Source organism: Saccopteryx bilineata, chromosome 6 (genome assembly GCF_036850765.1).
Source record: "Saccopteryx bilineata isolate mSacBil1 chromosome 6, mSacBil1_pri_phased_curated, whole genome shotgun sequence".
NCBI lineage: Eukaryota > Metazoa > Chordata > Mammalia > Chiroptera > Emballonuridae > Saccopteryx > Saccopteryx bilineata.
This window is the reverse complement of record NC_089495.1, coordinates 194640794-194667341: the sequence shown is the minus strand read 5'-3', so window position 1 is coordinate 194667341 and position 26548 is coordinate 194640794. Positions and strand designations below refer to the sequence as shown.

Genomic DNA, 26548 nt, shown 5'->3' with positions numbered 1-26548 from the left:
CACCCTTCTAGAATGTCACCTCATAGTCCCTCCCCTCTACACCTGGAACTCACCTCACAGCATTGACCTGTTCACTCTAGAACCTCTATGAAACAATGGAATGAGGTTAACAGAGCACTGGACCAGGATCTGGGCATTCTAGGTTCTTGCCTTTACCTTGGGTGAGTCAGTTTTGTTCTCTGATGTTCTCATCTGTAAAGTGGGGGTAATGACTGCCCACTACCTCACCAGAAGTTGTGAGGATTAAATGAGACCATTTGTATGGAAGCAAAGGATCAGAGATACAAATAACGGAGTCTGGTGCTTTGTGCCTGGAGCGTGAGAAAAGGAATACTCTGCATCCATTCATTTGCTGTGACCTTGGACAAATACATTCCCATCTCTGGGCTTTGGTTTCCCATCTACAAAATGAAATAGTTGGTCTAGGGAACTAGTTCTCACACCAGGTGGCATATTAGCTTCCCTGGGGAGCTTTTAGAAACCCTGATGCCGAGCTTCATCCCAGACCAACTAAATCAGAATTCCAAAGTCAGACTGAGTTACCGGTATTTTTCATAGTTCCTCAAGCAGTTATAATATGTGCCAAAGTTGAGACTTCTGTTCTAGCAAAATGCTTCTCCACCCTGGCTGTACATTAGAATCTCCAGGGGAGCTTTTGCAAAAAAAAAAACAATGTCTAGGCCTAAACCTCCAACAAATCTAGTAAGAATCTCTGGAGATGGAGTCTGTAATTCTGACAAGTAGCCAGCTAGGAAACACTGATCTAGGTGATGTCTAACTGCTCTTTCTTTGACCTGTTAAACCATAGTGACTTTAAAAGAAGTGCCCCTCACAGGGTTTCGGGGCAAGAAGACTCATAATCAGTGTCAGCATTGGCTGTGTTTATTTCTGGTCCTGGCTGACAGCATGGCCAGCTTCAGACCAGCCACAGGTCCGGGGCCAGAATGCACCCCTGGACCCTGCTCCGGGGTGAGTGCAGGCCTTCACTCATACTTGCAGAAATCCTTAAGTCCTTTAGGCAGGTGGAGCCCATCAATGGCCAACCTGTGCACTACGCTCTTCTGGATCACTAGGCGGCACAAGGTCTGCAGTGATGGCACTGTGGGAAGAAAACGGTCAAAGGCAAACTGAACTGGAGGGTGGGTCTAAGGCTGAGTCCCAGAAGATTTATGTCTTGTCACTAAGTTGAGCAATTCTCATCTGTTCTCTAGGCCCCCCCTGACTCATGGGGCTGTGCACGTAGTTAAGTGCCTCTTTCACAACAATTTCACAATACTACAGTCCTATTTCTGTAACACTCAGTGCCCTCCCTTACCCCTCACTTGGCAGCCTCTGGGGGCAGGGGTCGTGTCTGATTTAGCTGTGCTACTCCAGCCTCCGGCACAGGCCTAGCAGAGTGGCCTCTAGTTCTCTGAATACATAAAATGTGATCACAGGTCTATATAAAGGGTTTACCAGGGTTATAATGAACCAGGTCTCAGGATTAAGAAACTGTCAATCTGTGGTCTGTGATGCCTTTAAACTGGTATGCCCAAATCTAGAAGCATTTGTCTAATAAAAGAGCACACAGTTCTTAAAGAGGTCCAGAACCTAAAATCAGTTTATAATCCCTGCCCTCAGTTAATACAGAAAATATTGTCAAAGCTAGAAAGGAACTTGGAGGGCATCTTAATCACAGCCAAGATGGGTAACTGAGACCCAGAACCAGGGATCACAAGCATAGAAAGACTTTGAGGTCAGATTCCCCAACTTCTAAATTAATGCTGGACAGACCAAGGCTTTGCTAGCTGGCTTGGGAGCCTAGCAAGTTCAAGTCCCTCATACTGGGCCAGAAGAGATCCCTACCCAGGGGGTGGGATACCTACAGCCATACTCAAGCTGGATCAGGCGCACGCTCTTGGTGGAGGCAAACACGTCCACCACTGCATAGAGGGGCTCAGAGGCTGGCAGCCCCCGGGCGCTGGGACCCATGTCCTCGCCGTTGATGATAATATGCATGTCGGCCGTGCCGTCCGGGCGTGGGCAGAAGAGAACGCCCAGGCGGCTGCGGCGCGCAGTCGGAGGCAGCACGTTCAACTCATAGAGCTGGTCCAAGAGATGGCTGTAGAGCCCGGGCCGACTGCGGCCCACCATGCGGTCGCGGGGAATGCGAAACTGCTCAATGCACAGATATGGCTCCACCAGGAGGGCTGGGGGGCGGCTCGGGGCTGCTGCTTCGGCCTCCGGGCGGCCCTCTCGGGGCACGCGGTTGTGATGGCGCGTGATGGCAAAGACCCAGGTGTGGCCGAGGCTGACCAAGTCAGGCAGCGAAAACTCGGGCACGGGCGCCAGATTGGCGGGGTCTAGGGCAGTCAGGCCCAGGCGCAGGTGGCCGCACCAGCCCAGCTCTTTCTCTTCGATCTCCACCAGGAATACCTGGCCCGGGGCCAGCGGCTCGCGACTAAAACACACACCGTGGGCGAAGCTCTCCACGCGCGTGGCCCGCGTCCCAGACGGGTCCACGCGGATGTTGGCACCATGCACCCAGTGGAAGCGAGTGGGAGGGGGCTCGGGGCACGCAGGTCTCCAGGGCGCACCCAATTCCACGGGATCGGAGACAGCAGCCATCTCCCCGCCATGTAGCAAGCCGGCGCGTGCCGGTGGCTATTTTGGGCAGCTGGCTCAGAGGCTGACCTCCGGGGAACCATGTAAGGTATTCCCTCCTTACTCTTTTCCCCTGAGGCTCTGTCCGGGGGTCCTAGCGCCGCTTGCTCAGACATCCCACCTAGAGCAGGGCCCCCAGGAGGCTGGGGGATCCTGCCCGTCCACACCCGAATTATCTGATCATGAGCGCTGAGGACATGACCACGAGCGCTCGGGCCCCTGATCCCTCGCGGAGCGCCCCCGCCACCGCCCCTTCCATCCCAGCAAGTCAGCACAGACCACAGAGCCACTGAAGGCGCCTGTCACGTGATGCCGAAGGACACGTGACTCGGCGTACACATGACTTCCAGTCTCCGGGTGTCTCCAAGAGAGCAAGGACGCGGGAGAGCAGAGGTGAGGGGACGCCGGAGTTTGGAAGGGATCCCAGAGCCCCCAGCCAAGCGCCGGGGTAGGGGCGCGGGGTAGGCTTGGCGGTGGGAGCTGGGGCTCGGGGTGGGGCCAGGGATTTCCTCGCGGGCCCGCCGCCAGCTCCTCCCCAGGGACGGCTGCACGCAGCCGGGGAGCCAGTAAACAGCCGGCGCCCGCTTCCTCCGTAGATGGTCCGAGCCGCGCTGTGGTCGCTGTTCTTCCTGCTACCGCTGCTGCTGTTCTGGTCGCCCCGAGGCGAGGCAGCCCCCGATCAGGACGAGATCCAGTGTCTGCCAGGGCTTGCCAAGCAGCCGTCTTTCCGTCAGTACTCCGGCTACCTCAAAGGCTCCGGTTCCAAGCATCTCCACTACTGGTCCGCGGCTCTCCCATCCAGGGCGCAGGAGAGGGGCACAGTGATGCCCATCAGGGGAGAGGCCTGCGGGGTGGGGGGTTTTGAAGACCTCTGAGGGAGCCGGGGAGCAGGGAGGGCTGGAAGAGGCTCCTCCTCCTGCACCCACCCAGTCCTGACACCCCTCCCAGGTTTGTGGAGTCCCAGAAGGATCCCAAGAGCAGCCCTGTGGTGCTATGGCTCAACGGAGGGCCGGGCTGCAGCTCCTTGGACGGCTTCCTCACGGAGCACGGCCCCTTCCTGGTGAGTGGGAAGCAGCTCTCTCCATTGCCCGGGACAAGGAGAAGGTGGGGACACTGCCCAAAGGAAAAGGCCAGGGAAGAGGGAGAAAAGGCCTTTTGTCTTTTTAACAAAAATGTGCCCTTTTTCCTAAGCCTTAGTTTCTTTATCTGTACCATCAGCTTGACATGGTGGCCCTTTCTCTGCACCCAGCTGGCTCTTGGGACTTACTCAGCCCCATCTTTCCTCCTCAGATCCAGCCGGATGGTGTCACTCTGGAATACAACCCCTATTCTTGGAACCTGGTACAGATGGTGTTGTGGGTCCTGTGGGATGTCTGGGCATTTGGGATGGGGTGTGGGGCTCTCTCCAGCTCGGCTCCTCCTCCCCTCTAGATTGCCAACGTATTGTACCTTGAGTCCCCAGCGGGGGTGGGCTTCTCCTACTCCAATGACAAGTCTTATGCAACCAATGACACTGAGGTGAGTCCTGCACCTGCCCACGTGTCCCAGCCTCCCTGTTTCTCTAAAGAGAAAGAGTATGCATGCCTTTGGAGTCCGCTTTTGGCTGTTAACCGGCTTGGTGGTGTGGCCTTGTCACTTTCAAGTCACTTCCTCTTGCACAAATGGGGTGGGTTGGTGTCATTATCTGGAGATTTTTTTTTCAGCTCAGATAACAAAGCCTCCGGATCCCCTCCCTCCCGCCATCCACAGGTTGCACAGAGCAATTTTGAGGCCCTTCAAGATTTCTTCCGCCTCTTCCCGGAGTACAAGGACAACGAGCTTTTTTTGACGGGAGAGAGCTATGCTGGCATCTACATCCCCACCCTGGCTGTGTTGGTCATGCAGGACCCCAGCATGAACCTTCAGGTACAGAATAACTGCCGGGAGGAATGGGGGACAGACGCAACTTGTGACCATAGCTTCCTTGTTACTGTCAACAGACCAACTACCCCAACCAACCCAGTCTCCTTCACAATATCCTGGCCACGAGCTGGCATCTCTCTACTCATGTGTCTCCCGTAATAGGAAACTCACCTGTCAAGCTACCAGCTCTGTTCTCTATGTTGTGTGGCCTCCCCCACCCACACACCCCCACACACCACCCTGGGTTTCAGTTTCCATGTTACTGAAGGTCTGGGTGTCGGTCAGGGAGGCTCCTCCTCACCCTCTTGCTGAGCTGGACGCCCTGGCTGTTTCACAGGGGCTGGCCGTGGGCAATGGACTCGCCTCCTATGAGCAGAATGACAACTCTCTTGTCTATTTCGCCTATTACCATGGCCTTCTGGGGAACAGGTACTGGGGGACAGGGTGGGACAGGTCACAGATCTCAGGTTTGTCCTCTAGGCACATACTATCTGGGGCCCTACCCAGGTTTATGAGCAGAAGGTGGGGGTTGGGTTGCTAGAGGGTATGATGCTAAAAAGCCAAAGACTAGAATATAGAATCTAAAGAGACCGAGGAGGGCTGGCAGGATGGCCCAGAGGCAGCTAGGTTGGGGACCTCCACACCACACCCTGTGATACATTTCCTCGATCCCTGGGGTAAGGTCAAGGTGGGAGGCTGAAGGGAGGAGGTGGGGCTCCACCTTCTCTGCCCACCGTAGGTCCCTCAGCACTTTCTGATCTCCACAGGCTCTGGTCTTCTCTCCAGACCCACTGCTGCTCTGAAAACAAGTGTAACTTCTATGACAACAAAGATCCAGAATGCGTGACCAGTGTACGGTTCTGCCCCCACTGTGTGTCACCCCTGAGACCCCCAGTTCTGAGAACGGGACCACATCTCCTCATTGGGGCCTCCCTGTGCCTCGTCCCCCATCACTGTCCTACCCTGCATCTTTCAGCACTTGGGTATTCTCTGGGACAGTGACTAAGGCTGCTCTGCCACCACTCCCTGTGACCCCTGCGGGGAGGGGGGGGAGGAGACAGTGTCTTAGCAAACCCTGCCACGAGCCAGGACTGCTGAACTGTCAGTGTGCATTATTTAATCTTCCGGTTTCTCCTTCAAGGGAGGTCACATTAGCCACGTTTCCCAGATGAGGAAACTGAGGCCAGGAATGGTGAAGTCACAGTGCTAGGAAGTAAAAGCACTAGGATTTGGACCCAGGTGTGGCAGATCCTTCCACTGAGCCTCAGTTCCCCTACCTGTGAAAAAAAGTAGGGGAAGGATAATGACTACTGGGTGAAGTAAGATAGTGCTAAATCTTGGGACAGGTTGGTGGTGTCACGGAGAGACTAGGGTTTTATAAAGCACGGTGGCTCCATGTGTCATTGCAGCTCCAGGAAGTGTCCCGCATTGTAGGCAACTCTGGCCTCAACATCTACAACCTGTACGCCCCATGTGCTGGGGGAGTGCCCGGCCATGTCAGGTAGGCGCTGCCGGGTGCCCACCCATGTGCTGGGGGAGTGCCCGGCCGTGTAAGGTAGGCGCTGCCGGGTGCCCACCCATGTGCTGGGGGAGTGCCCGGCCGTGTAAGGTAGGCGCTGCCGGGTGCCCACCCATGTGCTGGGGGAGTGCCCGGCTGTGTAAGGTAGGCGCTGCCGGGTGCCCACCCATGTGCTGGGGGAGTGCCCGGCTGTGTAAGGTAGGCGCTGCCGGGTGCCCACTGGGCCAACCCCAGCCCTGTCTGGAGGCTCGAGTACCTATCCCTCAACTTCACTTGCAGGTATAAGAAGGGTACTCTTGTGATCCAGGATTTGGGCAACATCTTCACTCGCCTGCCAGTCAAACGGATGTGGCATCAGGTGAGCAAGGGCCTGGGCTTCCCTGGGAGGGGCAGGGCAGGGAAGACCCTGACTGTGCCTGTGCCCCTCAGGCACTGCTGCGTTCTGGGGATAGGGTGCACATGGACCCACCCTGCACCAACACCACAGCTGCCTCTACCTACCTCAACAACCCTTTTGTGCGGAAGGCCCTCCACATTCCTGAGCAGCTGCCCCGCTGGGACATGTGCAAGTGAGGTTCCCTGGCTGCTCGTGGCTGAGGGCGGGGGGTGGGGGGGTGGCAGGCTATTGGGGCACCAGAACAGTTCCCCAGGATCTTTTGGCTAGGGTTTCTCCGTGAGGGCACTGCAGGCACTTGAGGCCACGGTGAGTTGTGTCATAGGATGTTTTTTTTGTTGTTTTTTTTTTTGTATTTTTCCGAAGCTGAAAATGGGGAGGCAGTCAGACAGACTCCCGCATACGCCCGACTGGGATCCACCCGGCATGCCCACCAGGGGGCGATGCTCTGCCCGTCTAGGGCACCGCTCTGCTGCAACCAGAGCCATTCTAGCGCCTGAGGCAGAGGCCACAGAGCCATCCTCAGCGTGCCCAGGCTATCTTTGCTCCAATAGAGCCTCGGCTGTGGGAGGGGAAGAGAGAGACAGAGAGGAAGGAGAGGGGGAGGGGTGGAGAAGCAGATGGGCGCTTCTCCTGTGTGCCCTGGCTGGGATTGAACCCGGGACTCCTGCACGCCAGGCCAACACTCTACCACTGAGCCAACCAGCCAGAGCCGTGTCATAGGATGTTTAATCCTTGATTGATGTTCACCAGTTCATTCTTTTTTTTTTTTTTTTTTTTTTTTTTGTATTTTTCTGAAGCTGGAAACGGGGAGACAGTCAGGCAGACTCCCGCATGCGCCGGACCGGGATCCACCCGGCACGCCCACCAGAGGGCGACGCTCTGCCCACCAGGGGGCGATGCTCTGCCCCTCTGGGGCGTCGCTCTGTTGAGACCAGAGCCACTCTAGCGCCTGGGGCAGAGGCCAAGGAGCCATCCCCAGCGCCCGGGCCATCTTTGCTCCAATGGAGCCCGGCTGCGGGAGGGGAAGAGAGAGACAGAGAGGAAGGAGAGGGGGAGGGATGGAGAAGCAGATGGGCGCTTCTCCTGTGTGCCCTGGCCGGGAATCGAACCCGGGACCCCTTGCACGCCGGGCTGACGCTCTACCACTGAGCCAACCGGCCAGGGCCGCCGCCAGTTCATTCTTAAATGGCCACATGGTTTTTAAAATGTTACTTCACTCCAGCTGCCCTCCCCCACCCCCACTCCAATGCTATCCCCACCTGCTCAGCTCTCCTTTGATCCCTGCAACTAAAAAGGTGACCACTGGCTTCATGAGATCTTTAGTATACAGGGAATCTCACGAAGTGGTGAGGAGGGGCCACTCAGGGCCCTTTGGGATCGGTCAGCGCCCCTGTGCCGCTGTGCCATGCTGTGGTTCGCACTCCTACGAGCCTCTATGTTTTAAGTGTCAGTTGCATCCCAGTCACTGAAACATCCAGTGTCCCTCCGCATTTCTAAAGGGGAGTGGGCTGAGGACCTCTGAATGCTAGCCTCCCTATCCAGGTATGTCCTAGAAAGGCGGCCCTGAGGAGGGGACTGAGTCCTAGCTGTCGGCTTAGGCTGCAGTCGGAGGCCAGGAGAGGAAGTCTGATCTGTTGACTCTCTCTCCCCCTGCCTCGTCGTCCCGGGTGGGGCCTGCCCACGCGCTCCTGCAGCTTCCTTGTGAACATACAGTACCGCCGACTCTACCAAAGCATGCATTCCCAGTACCTGAAGCTGCTCGCCCCGCAGGTGAGTAGGGGCGGCACAGCTGGGGCCACCAGCAGCCTCAGGTCCCTGGAGCAGCGTGGCAAGGCCGTGGAGGCTGGGGAAGTTGAAACTCCAAGGAGTGAAGTCACTTGCCTGAGATCCTGTAGTTGGCAGGGTCAGGATTTGAACCCGGCTTTGGCCCCACCCCATTCTGCTCTGCAGGAGGAGGCTGAGGGGTCTGCATTAGCGGGGGAGCCTTGAGGGTGAGAAGAGCTAGTCAGATCAAGTTACAGATAGGCAAACAGGTCCAGGGTGGGGGAGGGTCTTGAGCAAGGTAACCTAGGAGACACTGGCAGAGCCAAGTTAGGACCAGGTCTGTTGTAAGTACACTGGTTAGAGCAAAGGCTCTAGGCTCAGCTTGCCTGAGTGCAAGTTTCTTTACTAGCTATGTGACCCTGGGCAAGTTTCTAATACATCTTGAGAATGGTTTCCCCATACAATGGGATTAATAACAATATCTGCCTTCATAGGTAAAGCATTTCATAGAGCACCAGACACGTAGGAAAGCAATCAGAAAACACAAGCATTTCCTGGTCCATGCTATTTAGCAGGGCCCCTTGAATTCCCAGAGGGGTGGGACTTGAACCCGGTTCGGGCCAAGGCCCAGGCTTGTTCCAGACCTCCCGCTTTGCCCGGCTCTTCTCCAGAAATACCGGATCCTGCTCTACAACGGAGACGTGGACATGGCCTGCAATTTCTTGGGGGATGAGTGGTTTGTGGATTCCCTCAACCAAAAGGTAAGGCAGGGGTTTCGGCCCTGGGGTGAGGCTGGCGCATGGGTGGGGTGAGCGTGCCTGGCAGACAGGGAAAACCTAGAGGCGTCCCTGGCCCCTGAGGTCTGGCGGCTTGGTGCCTGTGAGCAGGGATGGCGGGTGGCTGCCTGCTACTAAGTCTTTCCTGGCGGGGCAGATGGAGGTACAGCGCCGGCCCTGGTTAGTGGACTACGGGGACAGTGGGGAGCAGATTGCTGGCTTCGTGAAGGAGTTCTCCCACATCGCCTTTCTCACCATCAAGGTAGGGCCTGGGCCTGTGTAGGGTTAGCTGGGGCTAGGGGGGATGGGGCAGGACCCTCCCCCATTCCTTCCTTCCCATTTCCTTTTATGCTGGCTTACCATCTCACCCCTATATGGGCAAGCTTTTTTGGGGGGAGGGCGGTCACAGGGCAGGGAAGAATGGAAGGTTTGGGGGAGGAGGTAGGTCATTGGCTAGGACGATCTAGTGGAATGAAAGAAGCCGCCAGGGGCAGGGGCTATACAGGGAGTCTCACGAAGCTTTGCTCCTCAGGGCGCCGGACACATGGTCCCTACCGACAAGCCTCAGGCTGCCCTCACCATGTTCTCCCGCTTCCTGAATAAGCAGCCATACTGATGACCGCAAGGGCCAACCCCTACCTCCTGATGCAGCCCCTCCCAGCCTCTCCTGCTAGCAGGGAGGTCCTCCCTGATGCAGAGTGCCCCTGCAGGGCAGTGGGGCGTTAGCACTTTATTCCTGACTGGGGTGGGGCCTGGGCCCCTCCCTGCTTAGAGAATGCCCTTCATGCACTGATGACCCCAGGAACACAATAGAGCTCAGGACAGCCCGCTGGGAGGCTGGATGGACTGTAATTGATGGACTGACTGTGATTATGGAATTAAATTGGGTACAGCTTAAAACCCCGTCTTCTCTGTGGCACTGGAGGGTTAGAGAGGACACTATAAGCTGTGAGGGGGTGAAGGAGGGGACAATAGGCATTGGAGCCCTGAATGCAGCTGCCGGGGGTTGAGGTTGAGGGCTCAGACAGCTGCTGTGGAGGGTGGTGGGGCACTGGGTGCCCGGGAGTCCATGGTGCCCGCAGGCCGGTTCTTCTCAATCACCTCTCGAAGCCCTTTGGCAAAATGGAGGTCAGCCCCGATGGTGAGGAAGCCCTGTGCATAGAGGCAGAGAAGGGAGTCTAGTCATTCCATTACTGAGGCCAGAGTTTAGATAAAGAGAGGGTCCTGCGCCTTGAGGGGGTTCTTAATCTAGTGGGAACAGCAAAGCAGTTCTTTTAACTTCCTGTGAAGGGTGTTGAAATAGAGGCTGCAGGAGTATAGCCTGTGGGGTTCAAGGAGGGCTTCCTGAGGGAGGTGACCTCATAGCTAAGACCCAAAAGATTAGGAGGCATTGGGGATGGAGTCAGGGAACTGGGTTTGAAGAGGAGGATACAGCCTGTGCAAAGAGCTGGAGGAGTCTGATGTCAGATTAAACGGGAGGGGGAAATTGATGAGGGAGGAGCTGGCGTCAGGAGTGGACTGGGCTCCCAGTCTGCCCTCCTTGCCCACTGTGCCCCCACTCACCGCGTGGTTTGTCACCACCTCCTGCACAAAGTCCATCCCTTCAGGTAGTGGGATCTGCACCCCACGCCGAGTCCTCTCTGTGGGTGGGGACAGCTGGCTCAGTCTAGGCCCACCCAGGACCCCCACCACCCCCCCTCGGACTCTCCACCCTACCATTGATGAGAGGCATCACCCCAAACTGCAGCATGGTCTTCAGAGGGGTCTGCAGCGGAATCAGCTGGGAAGGAAGAGTGGAGTCAGAGTCAGGGTGCCAGGAGGGGTGGGTTTGCCTTCGCTGCTCGCCCAGACCCCAGCCTCGGCCCACCCACTGTTCCCAACTCACTGCCAGCGACTCCAGCGCAGACTGGTTCGAGTAGATTCGGAACCTGTGGGAAAGAAAGAACTGCCTGGTGGGATGAGCCCAGGAAGCCCCCCCACCGTAGCCAGCAGAAGCCTGAGTGTCAGTTTAGATGTCCCACCTACACACCCTTCCAGGGGGTTCTATCAACTCCAAGTGAGCAGCATTGGTGCGCCATCTTTCTCTAGGTTTTCTTTTCTCCACATTGGCTACTTCTTATTTGTCACGCGCTTTCTACATGCCAGGCTTCTGCTGACGGCTTTGAGCGTGTTGCTGATTTTCATTTAATAAAATGTACAGTGCTTACTCCCCACCAGACACTAATCATGTTTAAGAAGTTAAATATTGCCCTGGCTGGGTAGCTCAGTTGGGTAGAACATTGTCCCAATACGCCAAGGTTGCAGGTTTGATCCCTGGCCAGCGCACATTAATAATCAACCAATGAAAGCAAGTAGAACAACAGATTGATGTTTTTTTCTCTCTCTCTTCCTCTCTCTAAAGTCAATAAAATTTTTTTAAAAAGAGATTGAAAGAAAAATATTTAAATGTTTTCAAATGCCAACTGATTAAATCCTCACACAGCCGTAAGAATTAGGCACTATTACTATGCACTTTGTAGATGAGGCAAACAAGGCCTCAGAAGTTAAGCAACTTGTTTCAGGTCACGTAGCTGGACAGTGGCAGAACCTGCCTCCAGAACGTAGGATTTTAACTACTGTCCTGTATTCACTCATATAACTTAGAACAGCGCTGTCCAATAGAGTGCTCGGTAAGGTTCTGTATTTGCACTGTCCACACAGTAGCTACATGTGGCTATAGAAAAGTGGATAGTACAACTAAGGAACCATTTCACTAATTAATTTAAATATGAATAACCATGTGTGGCTAGTATCTACCATATTGGGCAGCACAGCCCTAGACAGTAGATGCTACTTTTATCTACTTAACACAGGAAGAAAATGAAGCTTAGATCAAATGACTTGTCAAGATCAGAAAATTAAGTGGTGCTGAGGTTTCTGCCAAAATCCATGTTCTTAGACTCTTGTATCACTGTGGGCATGTCACTTGACCTTACTGGGCTAGATTGGTCATCTCTTTTTTTTTTTTTTTTTTTTGTATTTTTCTGAAGCTGGAAACAGGGAGAGACAGTCAGACTCCCGCATGCGCCCGACCGGGATCCACCCGGCACGCCCACCAGGGGCAATGCTCTGCCCACCAGGGGGCGTCGCTCTGCCCCGATCAGAGCCACTCTAGCGCCTGGGGCAGAGGCCAAGGAGCCATCCCCAACGCCTGGGCCATCTTTGCTCCAATGGAGCCTTGGCTGCGGGAGGGGAAGAGAGAGACATAGAGGAAGGAGGGGGGGGTGGAGAAGCAAATGGGCGCTTCTCCTATGTGCCCTGGCCGGGAATCGAACCCGGGTCCCCCGCACGCTAGGCCAGTGCTATACCGCTGAGCCAACCGGCCAGGGCCTGGTCATCTCTCTTAATACCGGCTCTGCCTGTCTCCTAGTTATAGGAAAATGCAGAGAAGTCACGCTTCAATAAAGCACTTTATGTTTTAACAAAGACCACAGCTTTCCAGTGGCTTATTGGTTTGACTGGATTTTAGCTCCCCAGTTCTGTTAGGCAGGTATGATTGTCCTCAAGACACTGAGACCCAGAGACGTTAAGAGCTTGCCCCAGCCTGACCAGACGCAGCGGATAGAGCGTTGGACTGGGATGTGGAGGACCCAGGTTCGAGGCCCCGAGGTCGCCGGCTTGAGTGTGGGCTCATCTGGTTTGAGCAAGGCTCACCAGCTTGGGTCCAAGGTTTCTGGCTTGAGTAAGGGGTTACTCTGTCTGCTGTAGCCTCACGGTCAAGGCACATTGAGAAATCCATCAATGAACAACTAAAGAACCGCAACAAAGAATTGATGTTTCTCATCTCTCTCCCTTCCTGTCTGTCTGTCCCTATCTGTCCCTCTGTCACACACACACACACACACACACACACACACACACACACACACACAGAGCTTTCCCGAGATTTTCAGACATCGGCATACTTGCGCAGGTCCAGCTGTATGCGCAACGCCTTCCCGCGGAGGGCCACCTTAGCGTTGAGCCGGACATCCTGCGGGAACGCAGGGAGGGACGATGTGTTACTGACCCAGCGGGAACCCAGTCCACTTCCCTCCAACCCTTGGCAGCCCTTACTCTGGTGCCCGCACCATGATCATGCTGGACAGCTGGATCTCGGGTTGGTTGGGTGGGGCCAAGGTGATGGCGACACTGGCAGTGACCGAGACGGTGGTGCCTGAAGGCTTGATAGTACAGTGCGGAGGTGCCATGACCCGAAGCTCCAGCTTCAACGGGGAGTCGATCACTGCTGGGCTCTGGGGACAGAGCAGAGAGGAGGGTCAAGTCCCAGATCAGTTCCCAGGCGAGCCCCCTGGAGGAGGGGGTGGCTGAGACTCTGCCTCTGGGAGCCCAGAGTGACAAATACCAAAAAGGTGTGTGGCTTCCGAAACCCTCTAGAACTGTGTCCATCCAGTCTCTGTGCCTTTGCTCACACAAAGAGATGACTTGTTCTAAGAATGTCTCTTTCCTTCTCTTTCTGCCTTCCTAAGTTCTCAGTGTTCATAACCCATCTCCCATCCGGACTCCTCAGGGACAGTCTTACAGGGTAAGTAACTTGTCCAAGGTTACATAGTAACTCAGTTGCAGAACAGGGATTCAAACCCAGGCAGCCTGGTAATAGAGTTCACGCTCTTCACAATGCTTGGCCATAAGTTTGATGATGATGATAATAGCAATAATAACAGCAGCCAGTGTTTATTGAGCACTTACTCTGTTCCAGGTGCTATTCTTGCTTTATGTGTACTGATTCATTTAATCCTCGTGACAACTCTGTGAGTTTGTACCGTGTAGGGGAGAAGGCCAATGTGACCTGGAATCACAGATTCCTAATCCAGGTACACACCCCAGCTCCATCATTTATAAAACTGAACCAAAGATACTGAAATATTTCTTGCTAAATTTTAAACTCCCACCCCTCTCATCATTAAACAAGGGTAAATAAGTAAATGAATGAATAAATAACATATCAGTTCTTAAAGCCCCTACACTTGCTTGCAGAGCTTGGATTCTCAGGCTGTCCTCGTCATAGCTTCATGAAGGGCGGACAGAGCAGACACTAGCGAGCCCCCTTCACAGACATAGCCACAGGCTCCGCTAGGTGAGGGGCCTGGGCCAGAAGCCAGGCCTTCTGTCTACTCCATGGCTGCCACCTGGGCCTCCACCTGTCCACTGGTTCCCTGCAGGTGGTGTGCCCACCCACCCTGGCCATGCCCCTACCTCCCCCCAACACTCACCTGCAGGACGATGCTCCCAAAGTAGGAGGCCCTCAGCAGCATGTCCAGGTCGTGGGGCACCTGGTCAGGGAAATTGGCAGTGAGGCAGGGTCATCAAAATCTCCATCACAGCCCCTTCCTGCCCATCCCACAAACAGGCCCTGGCATACCTTGTCCCCCACCAGCGACAGCCGCAGGGCCCCCGCCCGGAAATAGCTCTCCATGGCTGAGTCAAAGAAAAACTCAGAAAAGGCCACATACACCATCCGCTCCTCCTCCTGCAGCTGGGGCTCCACGGCCCGGTTAGGCAGGCTCCAGTTCTGCTGGGCCAGGGGAAAGAAGGCCCCCTGGGGTAGGGGGATCAGGGTCAGGACCAAGCGAGACTGGCCCAGCACCTGGATGTCTCCAGGCCCAGTGCTAGGCACTGCGAGGAGTGGTGTGGCGTTGGACCCAGTATCTGTCCTTATGGGGACCCATAAGCACCTTTTTAAAAAGGTATAGGAAGGCCTGACCTGTGGTGGCGCAGTGGATAAAGCATCGACCTGGAAATGCTGAGGTCGTCGGTTCGAAACCCTGGGCTTGCCTGGTCAAGGCACATATGGGAGTTGATGCTTCCAGCTCCTCCCCCCCTTCTCTCTCTCTGTCTCTCCTCTCTCTCTCTCTCTCTCTCTCTCTCTCTCTCTGTCTCTCCCTCTCCTCTCTAAAATGAATAAATAAAAAAAATTAAAAATAAAATTTAAAAAGGTATAGGAAGGAGGGAGGGCACCTGGACTTCTGCAAGGGAGCAGTGCCATCAGACCTGAGAAGGGCGGCTCAGGAAGGGGGTCAAGGAGGAGGTGGCATTTGAGTGGGCCTTGAATGCTAGCTAGCAGTAAAGATAATAGCTACTGCTTACATACACGCAGTCATTCTGCTTTTCCCTTTACATAAACCAACTCCCTTAATCCTCTGTGGTATGTTTTCTAACTGTTATTTCCATTTACGTATTGGGAAATAGGAACAGAAAGGTAAAGCCACTTGCTTAAGGTCACACAGCTAGTAAGTGGCAGAGACAGAATCTGAACTTCAGGCATTCTAGAACTGGAGTCTGTGCTCTGAAACTCTGCTATACTCCACTAGGAGGAGCAAAGGTGCTGTGTGGCCTTGGGCAAGTGATGTCACCTCTCTGAGCAAATCTCCACGTTCCTAAAATGGGTATAATGTTACTACCTGACTCACAGGGTTATGAGAGGATGAAATGAGATTATGTGCACAGAGCTCTGTGTCCAACTCCTTCAGGGGAAATGGGGAAAGGCAGTGCATGTACAAAGGCCCTGAGGTAGGAAGCGAGGGTCATATCTAGGAAAGAGTAGCTGCAGAAGAAGAGGGTAAAGTTAGAAAGCTGGGGCCAGACAAGAGTAACAAGGCTACAATGCCAGACCCAGGAGGTGGACCTAATTCTGTAGGCAGCAGGGAGCCATGGCATTCCCTGCAATGGAGTGGCCTCAGCAGAGTTGTGCTTTAGGAAGATAAAAACCCGCTACCTTGGGGGAAAAGCGGGAATCTGGTGATAAACACACCAGCCAGGCAGCTCACCCGGAAGTCCATGTCCAGCTTGTCGGTGGAGACCACAGGGTCCTTTAGGAGGGAGTAGTCAATGCCAATGAGATTGTCCACAGAACTGCGTACTGTGGGAAGAGGCTCAAGTCACTCCAAGCTGTGTGAGGCTGGGCAAGGTGCTCAAGCTCTCTGGGTCTCAGTTTCGCATCCATAAAATGGTCAGTATAATGCTTCCCTCATAGGGTTGCTATGAGGATCAAATCAGTTTTACGTGGAAAGCACTGAGTGTCTGATGTGCAGGAAGTGCTCAACAATGGTAGCTATTATTATTGCTGCTATTATGGTGGGGGTTTCATCAGGTCGCTGAACAAGATGGCAGGGGTTCCCTCACTCGTGGCTTCCCCAGCCTCCTCCTTCCCTGCCCATGCCCCACAGCAGACAGAGGTCACAACTTAGGAAGAGAATTCACATTAATTAAGCACCTATTAAGTGCCAGGTGATGAACACAAATAGGGCCCCAGCGATCAGCAAGTACATTGAGGACCTTGACAACCTTCCCCTCAGTTAATCCTTACCACAACTCCAGGGGGAGGCCTCAGCAGTTAAACAAGGAAACCAAGGCCCAGGGAAAAGTGAGTATTTACTTTGAGTCACATAGCAAATGAGCAGAGGCCACATTTGAATTCAGGGCCATGCCACAGCAGGGCATGGAAACGGCTTACTCCAAAGTGCCACCTGACAGCCGTGCACCCAGCCTCCTCCTCAACCCCATTCCAGCCCCAGGGCCTGGCCCGGAGCTCCCCTCCGCACCAGTGCCAGCCAACTCACCAGGCACAGTGTCCAGGACAGAGTTGAGCAGCACCATCCCTGCGTGGTAGATCACTGGGCAGATCTGGGGGGGCGGGGAGGGCGGAGTCAGGGCCTTGGAAAGAGAGGGCCTCCCCACTGTCCCCCAGACCCGCCACTGCCCACACCTGCTGGTTGAGGAGGAAGCGCATGCCTGAGATGATGAACGTGGAGAGGATGTCATACATCTTCCTGTGAGGAGAGGACAGCCCAGTCAGCTCAGACCCTCCCCTCCCCCAACCTGGTCCAGGAGAAATCACTGATGGAGAGATGGGGGCAGCGGGGATTGGGCACATCAACTGCGACCTGAATTACCAGCTCTTTAATAGAGGTGTTCCATGACTCCAGCCCAAATCCCTCCAGCCTTACTCTCCAGACCTCTCCTACCCCAGCCCCCCACCAGCCGAATGAATCTAGCCACAGCTCCTCAAACCCGTTCTGAGCATCCTCACCTCCATGAGATCACCCATGCCCCCCTACTACCCTCAATGCCCCGCTTGTATATCTCCTTGTCTGGGCTCAGATGCTTCCTCTTTTAGGCAGTCTTCCTCTGAACGGCCATAGTACTTTCCCAGTCTCTTTCACAATGCCCCAATGACAAATGTTTTTTGCCGGCCAACTAGGCTCTGAGCTCCCTTCTGAATCCTCAGGGACTGGCATACACTTTGTGGAAGAAAAAACTGAGTGTGCCAACACCAGATAACAAATCTACCGTCTCCTCTTCCAGAACCAGCCCAAAGTCCCCTTCTCAGCCCCCAACCTGGACCTGTGTTATTATTTCGGTTTTAACTAGTAAGAGCCACCGGTACTGTGAACCCGGTTCATGCCCAACCCTCAGGATTACTCTTATCTAAGTGGCTAGCCACTTACTATATACCAAGAACTGTTCTAAAAAATTTTACATATTTTAACACAAATGGGCCTCACAACATCTTATAAGATAGGTTCTATTATCATTCTTATATACCAATGAGGAAAAATATTTTTCCAGTTGAGGCACAGAGCTTCGGCGACTTGCCGACTTGCCCAAGGTCACAGAACCAGGAGATGGTGACGCTGAATTCCGAACCCAGTTGGTCTGACTCCCAAACCTGTGCATTTTGCACTGCATCCGGCAGATGGGATGTGAGGTTCAAACGTGGTGCACTGGGGTTGGGGATGGGGCTTACCTGAAGGTTCCACCGAAGGCTGCGTGCATTCTGGAGACAGAGGCCTGGCAGGTGACGTTGGACACTTTAATCCGGCCCTTAGGATCTCCGGAGAGCTTCAGAGCCGTGCGGATGGATACACCGTTTGCAGAGGCGTTGATATATCCCCCATCGTAGCTGCCGGGAAGGGGGGCAGGGTTGATGTTCACCCAAGCTTGAAGTTTAATCGAGTCTTCACTGCTTGCCTCCCATCCCCATACATCATGATACCTCTTAGTAAGTCTTCACTTGCATAGTTTAGCAGACATTCTACCAAAGCCTATGAACCCTATGAAGTGGGTATGACAGTCCCCATGGTACCGGTAGATGAAGAAACTGAGATGCAGAAAGTCTAAGGGATTGCCCACAGCCCCTCCTCATCCCCAGCCCTCCTGACCCACTCGCCATGCCCCTGAGGGTGACCGGTCCTCACAAGAACCAGTAGAGAAGCTGTCTCCGGAAGCTCAGACCCAAGGACGCATTGTCGATTTGTAGCACCAGCTCCTGCTCTGGCTGGAAATGGAGCTCAGAAGATGTCAGCTGCAGCTCCGTGACCTTCACCCTGCAGAAGGCGTCAGGGTCAGAGTCAAAGCCAGGGTGGGGGGATCCCACCCAACCACAGGAAATTCAGTCCCTCTTCTTCCAGTCCAAGCCTGGGGAAACTGGGGTGGATGGAATGAATTATTCCGTTGCTCAAGTACACACCCTAGGTTTAGGCTCAGAGATGAGCTTATCCTGACTCGGGTGTTAAAAGTGAGCTTCACCCCTTCTTTTGGAAGCCTCGTTGCTTGCACTCCCTTCCCTCCCCACACCCAAGGTTGCCAGACCTGGTCTTTTTAACTGATCCCTTTGATTATGTCTCCATCATTTAAGATCCGATCCATTTGTCTCCACCGTCCTAAACCACAGGTCTTTAGCAGTTCTCAGGACCTTTCCTATTAGCTCCACCTGGGTGTCCTAGACCATCCCACCCCCCCACCCCCCACACACACTTTCGTCCATTGGCAAGTTTCTTGACTGGGCGTCTCTGCTGCTCTTTGGCCACTCCTCAATTCCTCCGCTGTGGCTGTTGTCCTTGGCCCCGCCCACACCTTCTAGGCCACGCCCACACGCTTGATTCCCACCTATGAAGGCAGGGTTGGCCTTTATCTCCTCGGCCCCATCTTATTTCTCAAATCCCGCCTCATAAATTTGGCCACATCTCACCTTCGAAGCGCTGCCCCAGGGCTCCCCACTTACTCAGAGATGTTGTAGGAGAAGCGGCCCTCGCTGCCTCCCAGGTCCGGAATGGTGATAGTCTCCAGCTCTTGCTCCAGAAAGCGGAGCCCCTCCTGCTTCACTGAGACAGCAGCAAGACCCTTAGCTCCTGCGCCCACTGCCAGGGTGATCCCACCCTCGACCGCCCCCTCCCGCCCGCGCCCGCGCCCGCGCCCGCCCCCACTTGTCCCCCACGTCTTACCCAGCTCCAGCGCCTTGGAGGTAATGCGGATCTTGCAGCCCGGGATCTCGGCGTGAGCTCCTGCCAGCAGGACTAAGAAGAGGGCCCCGAAGACGGCCATGGCGAGCGAGCCTGGGGGTAGGGTAGGGTCACCGGAGTCACCCGGCCGCTAAAACCCACTCCTCGGATGTCCAACCAGGGGAAGGGGCTGGCCGAGACAGTTACCCTTGAGATAGCTCTTCGGGGAACTTGGACCAATAATATTGCCTCCATCTGACAGATGAAGAAACTGAGGCCCAGAGAGGCGATGCGACTTGCGCTCTGGCTCTGAGGATTTGGGGCACCGGGAAAGGGGAAGGGACATGACATCCTAGGTTCCCTCGTGCAACCTCTGCGTGACGAGTTTGGACCTCCCGGAGACCAGTCCCCGGTGTCTCTAAGAACCTCTGCTTTAGCGGAGGGGGGCATAGCTTGCTTGGTACTATGGAAACGGCTGCACGCGCATTCCTGGGGGATGGCTTGCAGTCTCCCAGGCTCCGAGCCGGGAGAGGAGGGGGTCTCTCCGCTCCCCCGGGTCCTAAATCCCCGCAATCGGGATTCTGCCTGGTGCCCCATCTCAGCGCCCTCCTTCGTGGAGTTTTCTCCCTACCCTGAGTTCAGCAGACCACGCGGCTCAGCGAAGGTCTGGGGGTGGATGGACACGCACCCCAACTCACTGCGGCGGAGCTGGGAGGGGGAGTCGGCGCGGTCACGTGGGGCGGCGGACAGAGCTGGAGATCTGAGCGGCGGGGTCTGGCGAGCTGCGCGGTTCCAGCCGCCTTTATAAAGCCGGGCCTCTCTGACTCCCCTCCTCTTCCCTCTCTCCCCTCCTCCCCCCAGGGGTTGGGAGGGGATGGGGCGGGACGCTGGCAGCCCGAAGGCTGGAGAGAGCTGTACAGAGCCCCGTGACAAGTCTGGCTGCTGTCAAGACAAGTGGGGGACCCAAGCCGGGCTGGAGGGAGGGAAGTGCAGGAGTCAGCCTGCCTGGCCCCAACAATCCCTCCCTGCTTTGCTGGGATCTTGTTTCAGATTCCGATTACCCATCCCTTCCTGCATGATCCTGGGCAAGTCATTCTACTGGAACACTGAGTTTCAGTTTGCTCATCTAGCAACATGTGTGTGATTAAAGGAACTACCTCTAAGGCCTTTATTGCAGCCCAGGGCAAGCCACAAAGTCAATGCCAAAGGCACATTTTTCCTTCCCTTCCATCCACAATCATCTCAGGATGTCTCCTTGCCAGTCTTCACTGTAAGACCCCTAACTGTCTCTGTGTCACTACCTGGGAACCAAAGGGCCCTGGAATCTGTCCCACAAGGGTCCAAGCAAGTCCACACAGGCTATTGAATCACCCCAGAGGGAGGTTTGGCGTTTCCCCAGGAACTGTGGATTCTTTCTGTGAACCTTTGGAGCTGGGTTCTATGCCCAGTAACTCCCCCTCGCTGCCATCCCTCCACACATCTGCTGCCTACAGTGTTTCCAGCTCCTAGGACAGGGCACAGAGTAGGTGCTTGCTACCATTTTGTCGTAAAGCTGATGAAAGAGCAAAGGAGAAGCAATAATGACTAACATCCATTGAATACGTATTTAGCAACAAACACTTATGACCAACTTGTCATGATTTGCCCAGGATGATTTCCTGGCTTTGAACCTGAATGTCTCCCGTCCTGGGAACCCGCTCAGTCCCAGGAAAATCAGGATGATTGGTCACCCTGAATCTAGATGAACTAATTTAGCCTTGTGAACGGTCCTCAGCAGGCAATTAGAGGTAAAAGCCATCCTGTGGCCGTTATTGGGGAACCCATGGACCGACCGTTCATGGAAAGGTGGGAGGTGAGTGATTATAGTTCAGTAGCTAAGTGCTTAGACTCTTGTATCTGATGACCAGAGTTCAAATCCTAGGCTGTCAGTTCTAAACCCCAATTCTCAGACCCCTTACTTAAGCAGCCCTGAGCCTCAATTTCTTTACTTTAAAGGGAAAACAATAAGCTTACTGTAGGAATAAACTAAGTGAGCATAGTGCATATGCTGGGTATGGTACATGGCACGTCATTAGTGCCCCAAAATGCTAGCTGACATGATTATTAGGGGCACAAATCACAAGCAAACAACGCAGAAAGGGTGTAAGAGAGCGTGCCAAGGATATCCAGAGGAAGTGCTAAAACGCACATTTTGAACTCTAGTAACCCTCACTCTTTCTGGATCCCAACACAAGCAGGAAATCTGGTGGATGTTAGATTTCTTTTCTCTCCTTTACTGCAATGCAATGTGTCTTTATCTCCTGTAGCAGGCGTCGAGAACCTATGGCTCACGAGCCAGATGTGGCTCTTTTGATGGCTGCATCTGGCTCGCAGACAAATCTTTAATAAAAAAGATAATAACATTAAATATATAAAACATTCTCATGTATTACAACCCATTCGTTTCCTACCGCTCTTGTTCATGGTTGCGAGTGGCTGGAGCCGATCACAGCTGTCCTCCGGGACAACACCAAATTTTTATTGGATAATGCATAACGTACATGGGTCGTTGTATGGCTCTCACGGAATTACATTTTAAAATATGTGGCGTTCATGGCTCTCTCAGCCAAAAAGGCTCCCAACCCCTGTCCTGTAGGTTTTTATTCCTTACAATTTACTGCCCCCACAACAGACCCAGTGAGCTTTAAATGTAGCTACCTAACATTGGGCTAGTGGTTTAATCTCTCTGGGCTTCTGTTTCCTCATCTGGATTGTTTGTGAGCATTACACGAGTTAATGCATATAAAGGGTTTAATAAGCACCTAGCATTTAGGTGTTTGTTTAATTGATTTTAGGGAGATGGGAAGTGAGAGAGAGAGAGACAGGAACATTGATCTGTTCCTGTATGTGCCTTGACCAGGGATGGAACCAGCAACCTCTGCACTTTGGGATGATGTTCTAACCAACCGAATCATATGGCCAGGGCAGCACCTAGCATTTAGTAAGGGCTCAAAAAGCATTAGCTATGATTATCAGCATCATTAGCTATCATCCATCCAGTGGCTTTACATCACACTTGGAATAAACTCCTGCTTCCCGGCCCTGATTTTCCAGCATGTAATAAGGCCTACCCCGCCTCATCTTGTACCGCTAGCATCCTTTTTCATTCTGCTTGAGCCATACTAGCCTTTTGAGTCCTTGAACATGCAAATTAAATTCTTCTTGCTCAGGGCCTTTGCACTCGCGGTTTCCACTGCTTAGAATGCTTTTCCACCTGACCGTCCCAAAGCTGGCTCCTTGTCCTTTTGGTCTCAGCTTAAATGGCACTTCTTCGGAGTGGGCTTCCTTGCCTACCTAGCGGTTACTCTCAACCACATCAGCTTGGTTTATTATCTTTATAGATCCTATTAAAATTTAATAATGGTTGATAAAATTACTGGTTAATGGAGAACATGATCTGTCTCCAGGAGAGCTGGGATCTGATTTGGCACATAATCCCTGTGCCTTGAACAGTGCCTGGCACAGTAGGTACTGAATAAATATTTGCTGAGTGACTGAACTGGTTTGGAGCCCTCAGACGTCCCTGGGAGCAGGTGATACCTACACCAGCCTGGATTCTTTTTCAATGCCTGCACCTCGCCAGTCTCAGTCCAGCTGACTCTAAACCCAGCCCTGACCCAGGCGAGGGAACAACAAGGTACATTTCCGGGCCTTGATTCCAGGACTAGCCTATTCAGCCTACCTCTCTCTCTCTCTCTTTCTCTCTCACTCTCTCTCTCTCTCATGGGTTTCTTCTTTCTCCCAAAACTTGGCTTGAGGGATGGAGAGATCAGAATCCCCAAATCCCTTTCCACTTTCACTCCTGGCTTTGAAGAGGGAAGGAGAGACTTCCCAGCACTCAAAGCAACAGGGAAAAAAAGCTTTTCTAGCCCCTGTGGTGTACCAAGCACAGGGATATTGGGGCGGGGGGGGGGGGATAGCAAAGCAGCAAGGTGCTTTGGAATCAGATACATCTGGTTCAAGTCTTGCCTCTGCCACTTTCTAGAGCAGAGGTCAGCAAGCTCTGCCTGTAAAGGGATAGATAACACATGTAGAGGCCCGATGGCTTCTGTCCCAGCTGTTCAACTTTACCATTGTAGCATGGAAGCGGCTACAAGCAGTATTTAAGTGAACAGGCTGCTCCCTGGATTGTGCCCATGGGCTGTAGTTTGTCACCCTCTGTTTAAGCGTAAATTAAAAAGTAAATCTCTTTATGAGCCTCAGCTTCCACATCTGTGAATGGGGATGATCTAGTACCTGCCTGCCTCCGTGGGTGGCAGGGAGACGTTAATGTAATGAAGTATATAAAGTGCTGAACGTAGTACTTGACACACCAAAGGGCTCAATACATACCTCCGGTTATTAGTATTGGCTAGTTTTTTTAGATCCACTTCTTTTATGACATGATATATTTTATATGTAATTATAGGATGCTTGTTAAATATAAAAAATATTCTTTGATTCACTATGAAGCCATCAGCTTTTAAGTCACTTCAGATATACTTCCTTAATGTCATCAATAGAATGCTAGCTAGTTTTTTTTTTAATTATTTATTTATTTATTCATCTTACAGAGGAGAGGGAGAAACAGAGAGAGAGAAGCGGGGAGGAGCTGGAAGCATCAACTCCCATATGTGCCTTGACCAGGCAAGCCCAGGGTTTTGAACCGGCGACCTCAGCATTTCCAGGTCGATGCTTTATCCACTGCGCCACCACAGGTCAGGCTATTTTTTTAACAACAAAAATTTTACAAATATTCATTCACTTAAACCCCATAACATCTTGTAAGATAAGGATCATCAACCCATTTTACAGACTGGAAGGGAGGTTAATTAGGTCAAGTCAGTCTGGCTCCAGAGCCCAGGCTCTTAACCACTCCAATCTATGGTGTCTCTTCTTTAATGACCCAATCTAATCCTCACAGCATTCCTTTGAAGTAGCTGTATGGCCCTTGTTTTGCAGATTGGGAAACTGAGATCCAGCAGCAGGAGGAAGTCACTGGGATGAGTAAGTAAACACAGGCTCCTCTGACCACGGGATACCAAGTTGGATTTCTGCCCAAGATGTCAACATGGGCAGCCTGACTCCCCACTCCCTCTCCCCGTCTCCAGCTGTGTTTTCTTTGGATCCTTGGATGGCTTGGAGAAGCTGCGTCAGCCCATGTCCCCTCCCGATCATTCCCCCACCCCCAATGCCCACCTAAGCTATCCCTCAGGAAGTGACCCCCCCATGCCTGAGCCCATGAGCAGTGCAATGTATGTTGCCTGCGTTGGTCAGCATGGTTGAGCCTGGGAACATGTGATAAGGGACCCAGATGGAATGAGGAGGAATCTATGTGTGTATGTGTGTGGGGGGGGCAGATATCAGACCAGGAGACCTTGATTATATCTTCCTAACAGGCAGAATGACTACCTATTTCCAGAGAGTGGCTGGATAGAACCAACCCTACTGAGGCGAGACATTTACCAAATGGAGATCTGGGAACGAAAGGGCTGGGATTTTCTGAGTTCAGCTTGCAGCTCTTGACTGCTTTCTGTGGCTTCTAAATCTTGGAGCCTGGTCTTTTTGTTTCTCCTTTTCTTTCCCATTTCCTCCTTGCAGACCAGTTCCTTTTTCTGTTGACAGCGACAGCCACCTGGTCCCTGAAAGTCCTTCCAGGTTCGATACTCAAGAATTCTAATGCTTCTCACAGGGCGTTGCTACCTCATCTCCAGAGTTCGTCTCAAGCCCTGTTCCTGGCACCTCTGAGCCACTCAGCTCAGATGGAAAGTTGACCTCCAGCAGCTCAACCCTCGCTCAGATTTCCTTCTCCTTTGTTTTCTTCACACTCCACCCTCCTTCCCAGTTTCTAAGCCTCTTGCTAGTGGACTCTGACTCATGCATGGGGCCCATTTCTTGATGGTCCTCTAAGCATCCTGTCCTTGTGGTTTTGTTTTTTTCCCCCTGTCCTTGTTTTCGTGAGTCAGTCACTCAGCATCGGGCTCCCAGCCTCTCATTATTTTGAATTGAAGGAGGAGTAGAAGGGCTGTAGCAATGCTATCTAGATGTTCATAAGCCAGGAACGAGAAGGGAGGGGGCAACAAGAGCTAGTGAATTTTCAATGCCACCGTCTTCAGTCTAAGCTTCTCTTTTTGCAGGGTCTTCCTGCAAGGAGCACCCAACACATTCCACCATCTTGAATTTTTTTCGAGTGGTTTTTTTTTTTTTTTTTTTTTTTTTTTTGTATTTTTCCGAAGCTGGAAACGGGGAGAGACAGTCAGACAGACTCCCACATGTGTCCGACCGGGATCCACCCGGCACGCCCACCAGGGGGCGACACTCTGCCCCTCCGGGGCATCGCTCTGTTGCGACCAGAGCCACTCTAGCGCCTGGGGCAGAGGCCAAGGAGCCATCCCCAGTGCCCGGGCCATCTTTGCTCCAATGGAGCCTCGCTGCGGGAGGGGAAGAGAGAGACAGAGAGGAAGGAGAGGGGGAGAGGTGGAGAAGCAGATGGGCACTTCTCCTGTGTGCCCTGGCCGGGAATCGAACCCGGGATCCCTTGCACGCCAGGCCGACACTCTACCACTGAGCCAACCAGCCAGGGCCCGGTTTTTTTATTTATTGATTTTTTAGAGAAAGGAGAGAGACAGAGAGAGAGAGGAAGGGGTGGAGGAGAAGCAGGAAGCATCAACTCGTAGTAGTTGCTGCCTGTATTTACCTTGACCAGGCAAGCCTGGGGTTTCAAACCAGCAACTTCATGTTCCAAGTCAACGCTTTATCCACTGCGCCACCACAGGTCAGGCTGAATTTTTTTTTTTCATTTTTTTTTTTTTTTTCATTTTTCTGAAGCTGGAAACAGGGAGAGACAGTCAGACAGACTCCCGCACGCGCCCGACCGGGATCCACCCGGCACGCCCACCAGGGGCGACGCTCTGCCCACCAGGGGGCGATGCTCTGCCCATCCTGGGCGTCGCCATGTTGCGACCAGAGCCACTCTAGCGCCTGAGGCAGAGGCCACAGAGCCATCCCCAGCGCCCGGGCCATCTTTGCTCCAATGGAGCCTTGGCTGCGGGAGGGGAAGAGAGAGACAGAGAGGAAAGCGCGGCGGAGGGGTGGAGAAGCAAATGGGCGCCTCTCCTGTGTGCCCTGGCCGGGAATCGAACCCGGGTCCTCCCCACGCTAGGCCGACGCTCTACCGCTGAGCCAACCGGCCAGGGCCTTTTTTTTTTCAATGCTGTAATACTACAATCTCTGGGGGCCTGACATAAACAGGCTTTGATCAGACAAGGAT

At 53.4% G+C, this 26548-nt stretch overlaps 3 protein-coding genes across 7 annotated transcripts; 1 reads left to right on the top strand and 2 right to left on the bottom strand.

Annotated features, from left to right (window-relative positions):
* Positions 1–860: 860 nt before the first annotated feature.
* NEURL2 (neuralized E3 ubiquitin protein ligase 2) lies at positions 861–2910 on the bottom strand. The gene is made up of 2 exons (XM_066237874.1): positions 1866–2910; positions 861–1099 (listed from the first exon to the last, which is right to left on the bottom strand). The coding sequence occupies exons 1-2, from the start codon at positions 2605–2607 to the stop codon at positions 984–986; spliced, it is 858 nt and encodes a 285-aa protein (XP_066093971.1). The 5' UTR covers positions 2608–2910; the 3' UTR covers positions 861–983.
* A 46-nt stretch (positions 2911–2956) lies between these two features.
* CTSA (cathepsin A) lies at positions 2957–9901 on the top strand. 3 transcript variants are annotated; one of them, XM_066237870.1, is made up of 15 exons: positions 2957–3036; positions 3240–3424; positions 3592–3703; positions 3934–3984; positions 4075–4161; positions 4393–4548; positions 4883–4974; positions 5313–5397; positions 5955–6046; positions 6344–6422; positions 6494–6633; positions 8156–8231; positions 8897–8986; positions 9159–9263; positions 9534–9901. In XM_066237870.1, exons 1-15 carry the CDS (start codon positions 2983–2985, stop codon positions 9615–9617), a joined length of 1488 nt encoding a protein of 495 aa, XP_066093967.1. In that variant the 5' UTR covers positions 2957–2982; the 3' UTR covers positions 9618–9901. The 3 variants fall into 3 exon arrangements, with proteins under 3 accessions (XP_066093967.1, XP_066093968.1, XP_066093970.1); XM_066237871.1 differs by having other exon boundaries at positions 2992–3091; XM_066237873.1 differs by lacking the exon at positions 2957–3036 and adding an exon at positions 3083–3104.
* On the bottom strand, positions 9818–20094 carry PLTP (phospholipid transfer protein). Of its 3 annotated transcripts, none has more exons than XM_066237868.1 (16): positions 19949–20094; positions 19264–19374; positions 19044–19143; positions 18238–18366; positions 17787–17942; positions 16746–16809; positions 16600–16663; positions 15808–15899; positions 14403–14579; positions 14254–14313; positions 13111–13275; positions 12946–13013; positions 10887–10929; positions 10718–10781; positions 10565–10641; positions 9818–10153 (listed from the first exon to the last, which is right to left on the bottom strand). In XM_066237868.1, the coding sequence occupies exons 2-16, from the start codon at positions 19361–19363 to the stop codon at positions 10022–10024; spliced, it is 1491 nt and encodes a 496-aa protein (XP_066093965.1). In that variant the 5' UTR covers positions 19364–19374; positions 19949–20094; the 3' UTR covers positions 9818–10021. The 3 variants fall into 3 exon arrangements, with proteins under 3 accessions (XP_066093965.1, XP_066093964.1, XP_066093966.1); XM_066237867.1 differs by having other exon boundaries at positions 19892–20052; XM_066237869.1 differs by having other exon boundaries at positions 19959–20049.
* Positions 20095–26548: the final 6454 nt, after the last annotated feature.

Bases quoted from the DNA above. Each gene is read 5' to 3' on its own strand.
- NEURL2 (XM_066237874.1), bottom strand. From the start codon at position 2,607: ATGGCTGCTGTCTCCGATCCCGTGGAATTGGGTGCGCCCTGGAGACCT. The intron at 1,100-1,865 runs GTAGGTATCCCA...TTCTTCCCACAG, and splicing joins GATCCAGCTTGAGTATGGCT to TGCCATCACTGCAGACCTTG.
- CTSA (XM_066237870.1), top strand. From the start codon at position 2,983: ATGACTTCCAGTCTCCGGGTGTCTCCAAGAGAGCAAGGACGCGGGAGA. The intron at 4,975-5,312 runs GTACTGGGGGAC...TGATCTCCACAG, and splicing joins CATGGCCTTCTGGGGAACAG to GCTCTGGTCTTCTCTCCAGA. The intron at 6,634-8,155 runs GTGAGGTTCCCT...GCGCTCCTGCAG, and splicing joins CCCCGCTGGGACATGTGCAA to CTTCCTTGTGAACATACAGT.
- PLTP (XM_066237868.1), bottom strand. From the start codon at position 19,363: ATGGCCGTCTTCGGGGCCCTCTTCTTAGTCCTGCTGGCAGGAGCTCAC. The intron at 18,367-19,043 runs GTAAGTGGGGAG...CGCCTTCTGCAG, and splicing joins TTCTCCTACAACATCTCTGA to GGTGAAGGTCACGGAGCTGC. The intron at 10,782-10,886 runs GTGAGTTGGGAA...CTTCCTTCCCAG, and splicing joins CTGCGCTGGAGTCGCTGGCA to CTGATTCCGCTGCAGACCCC.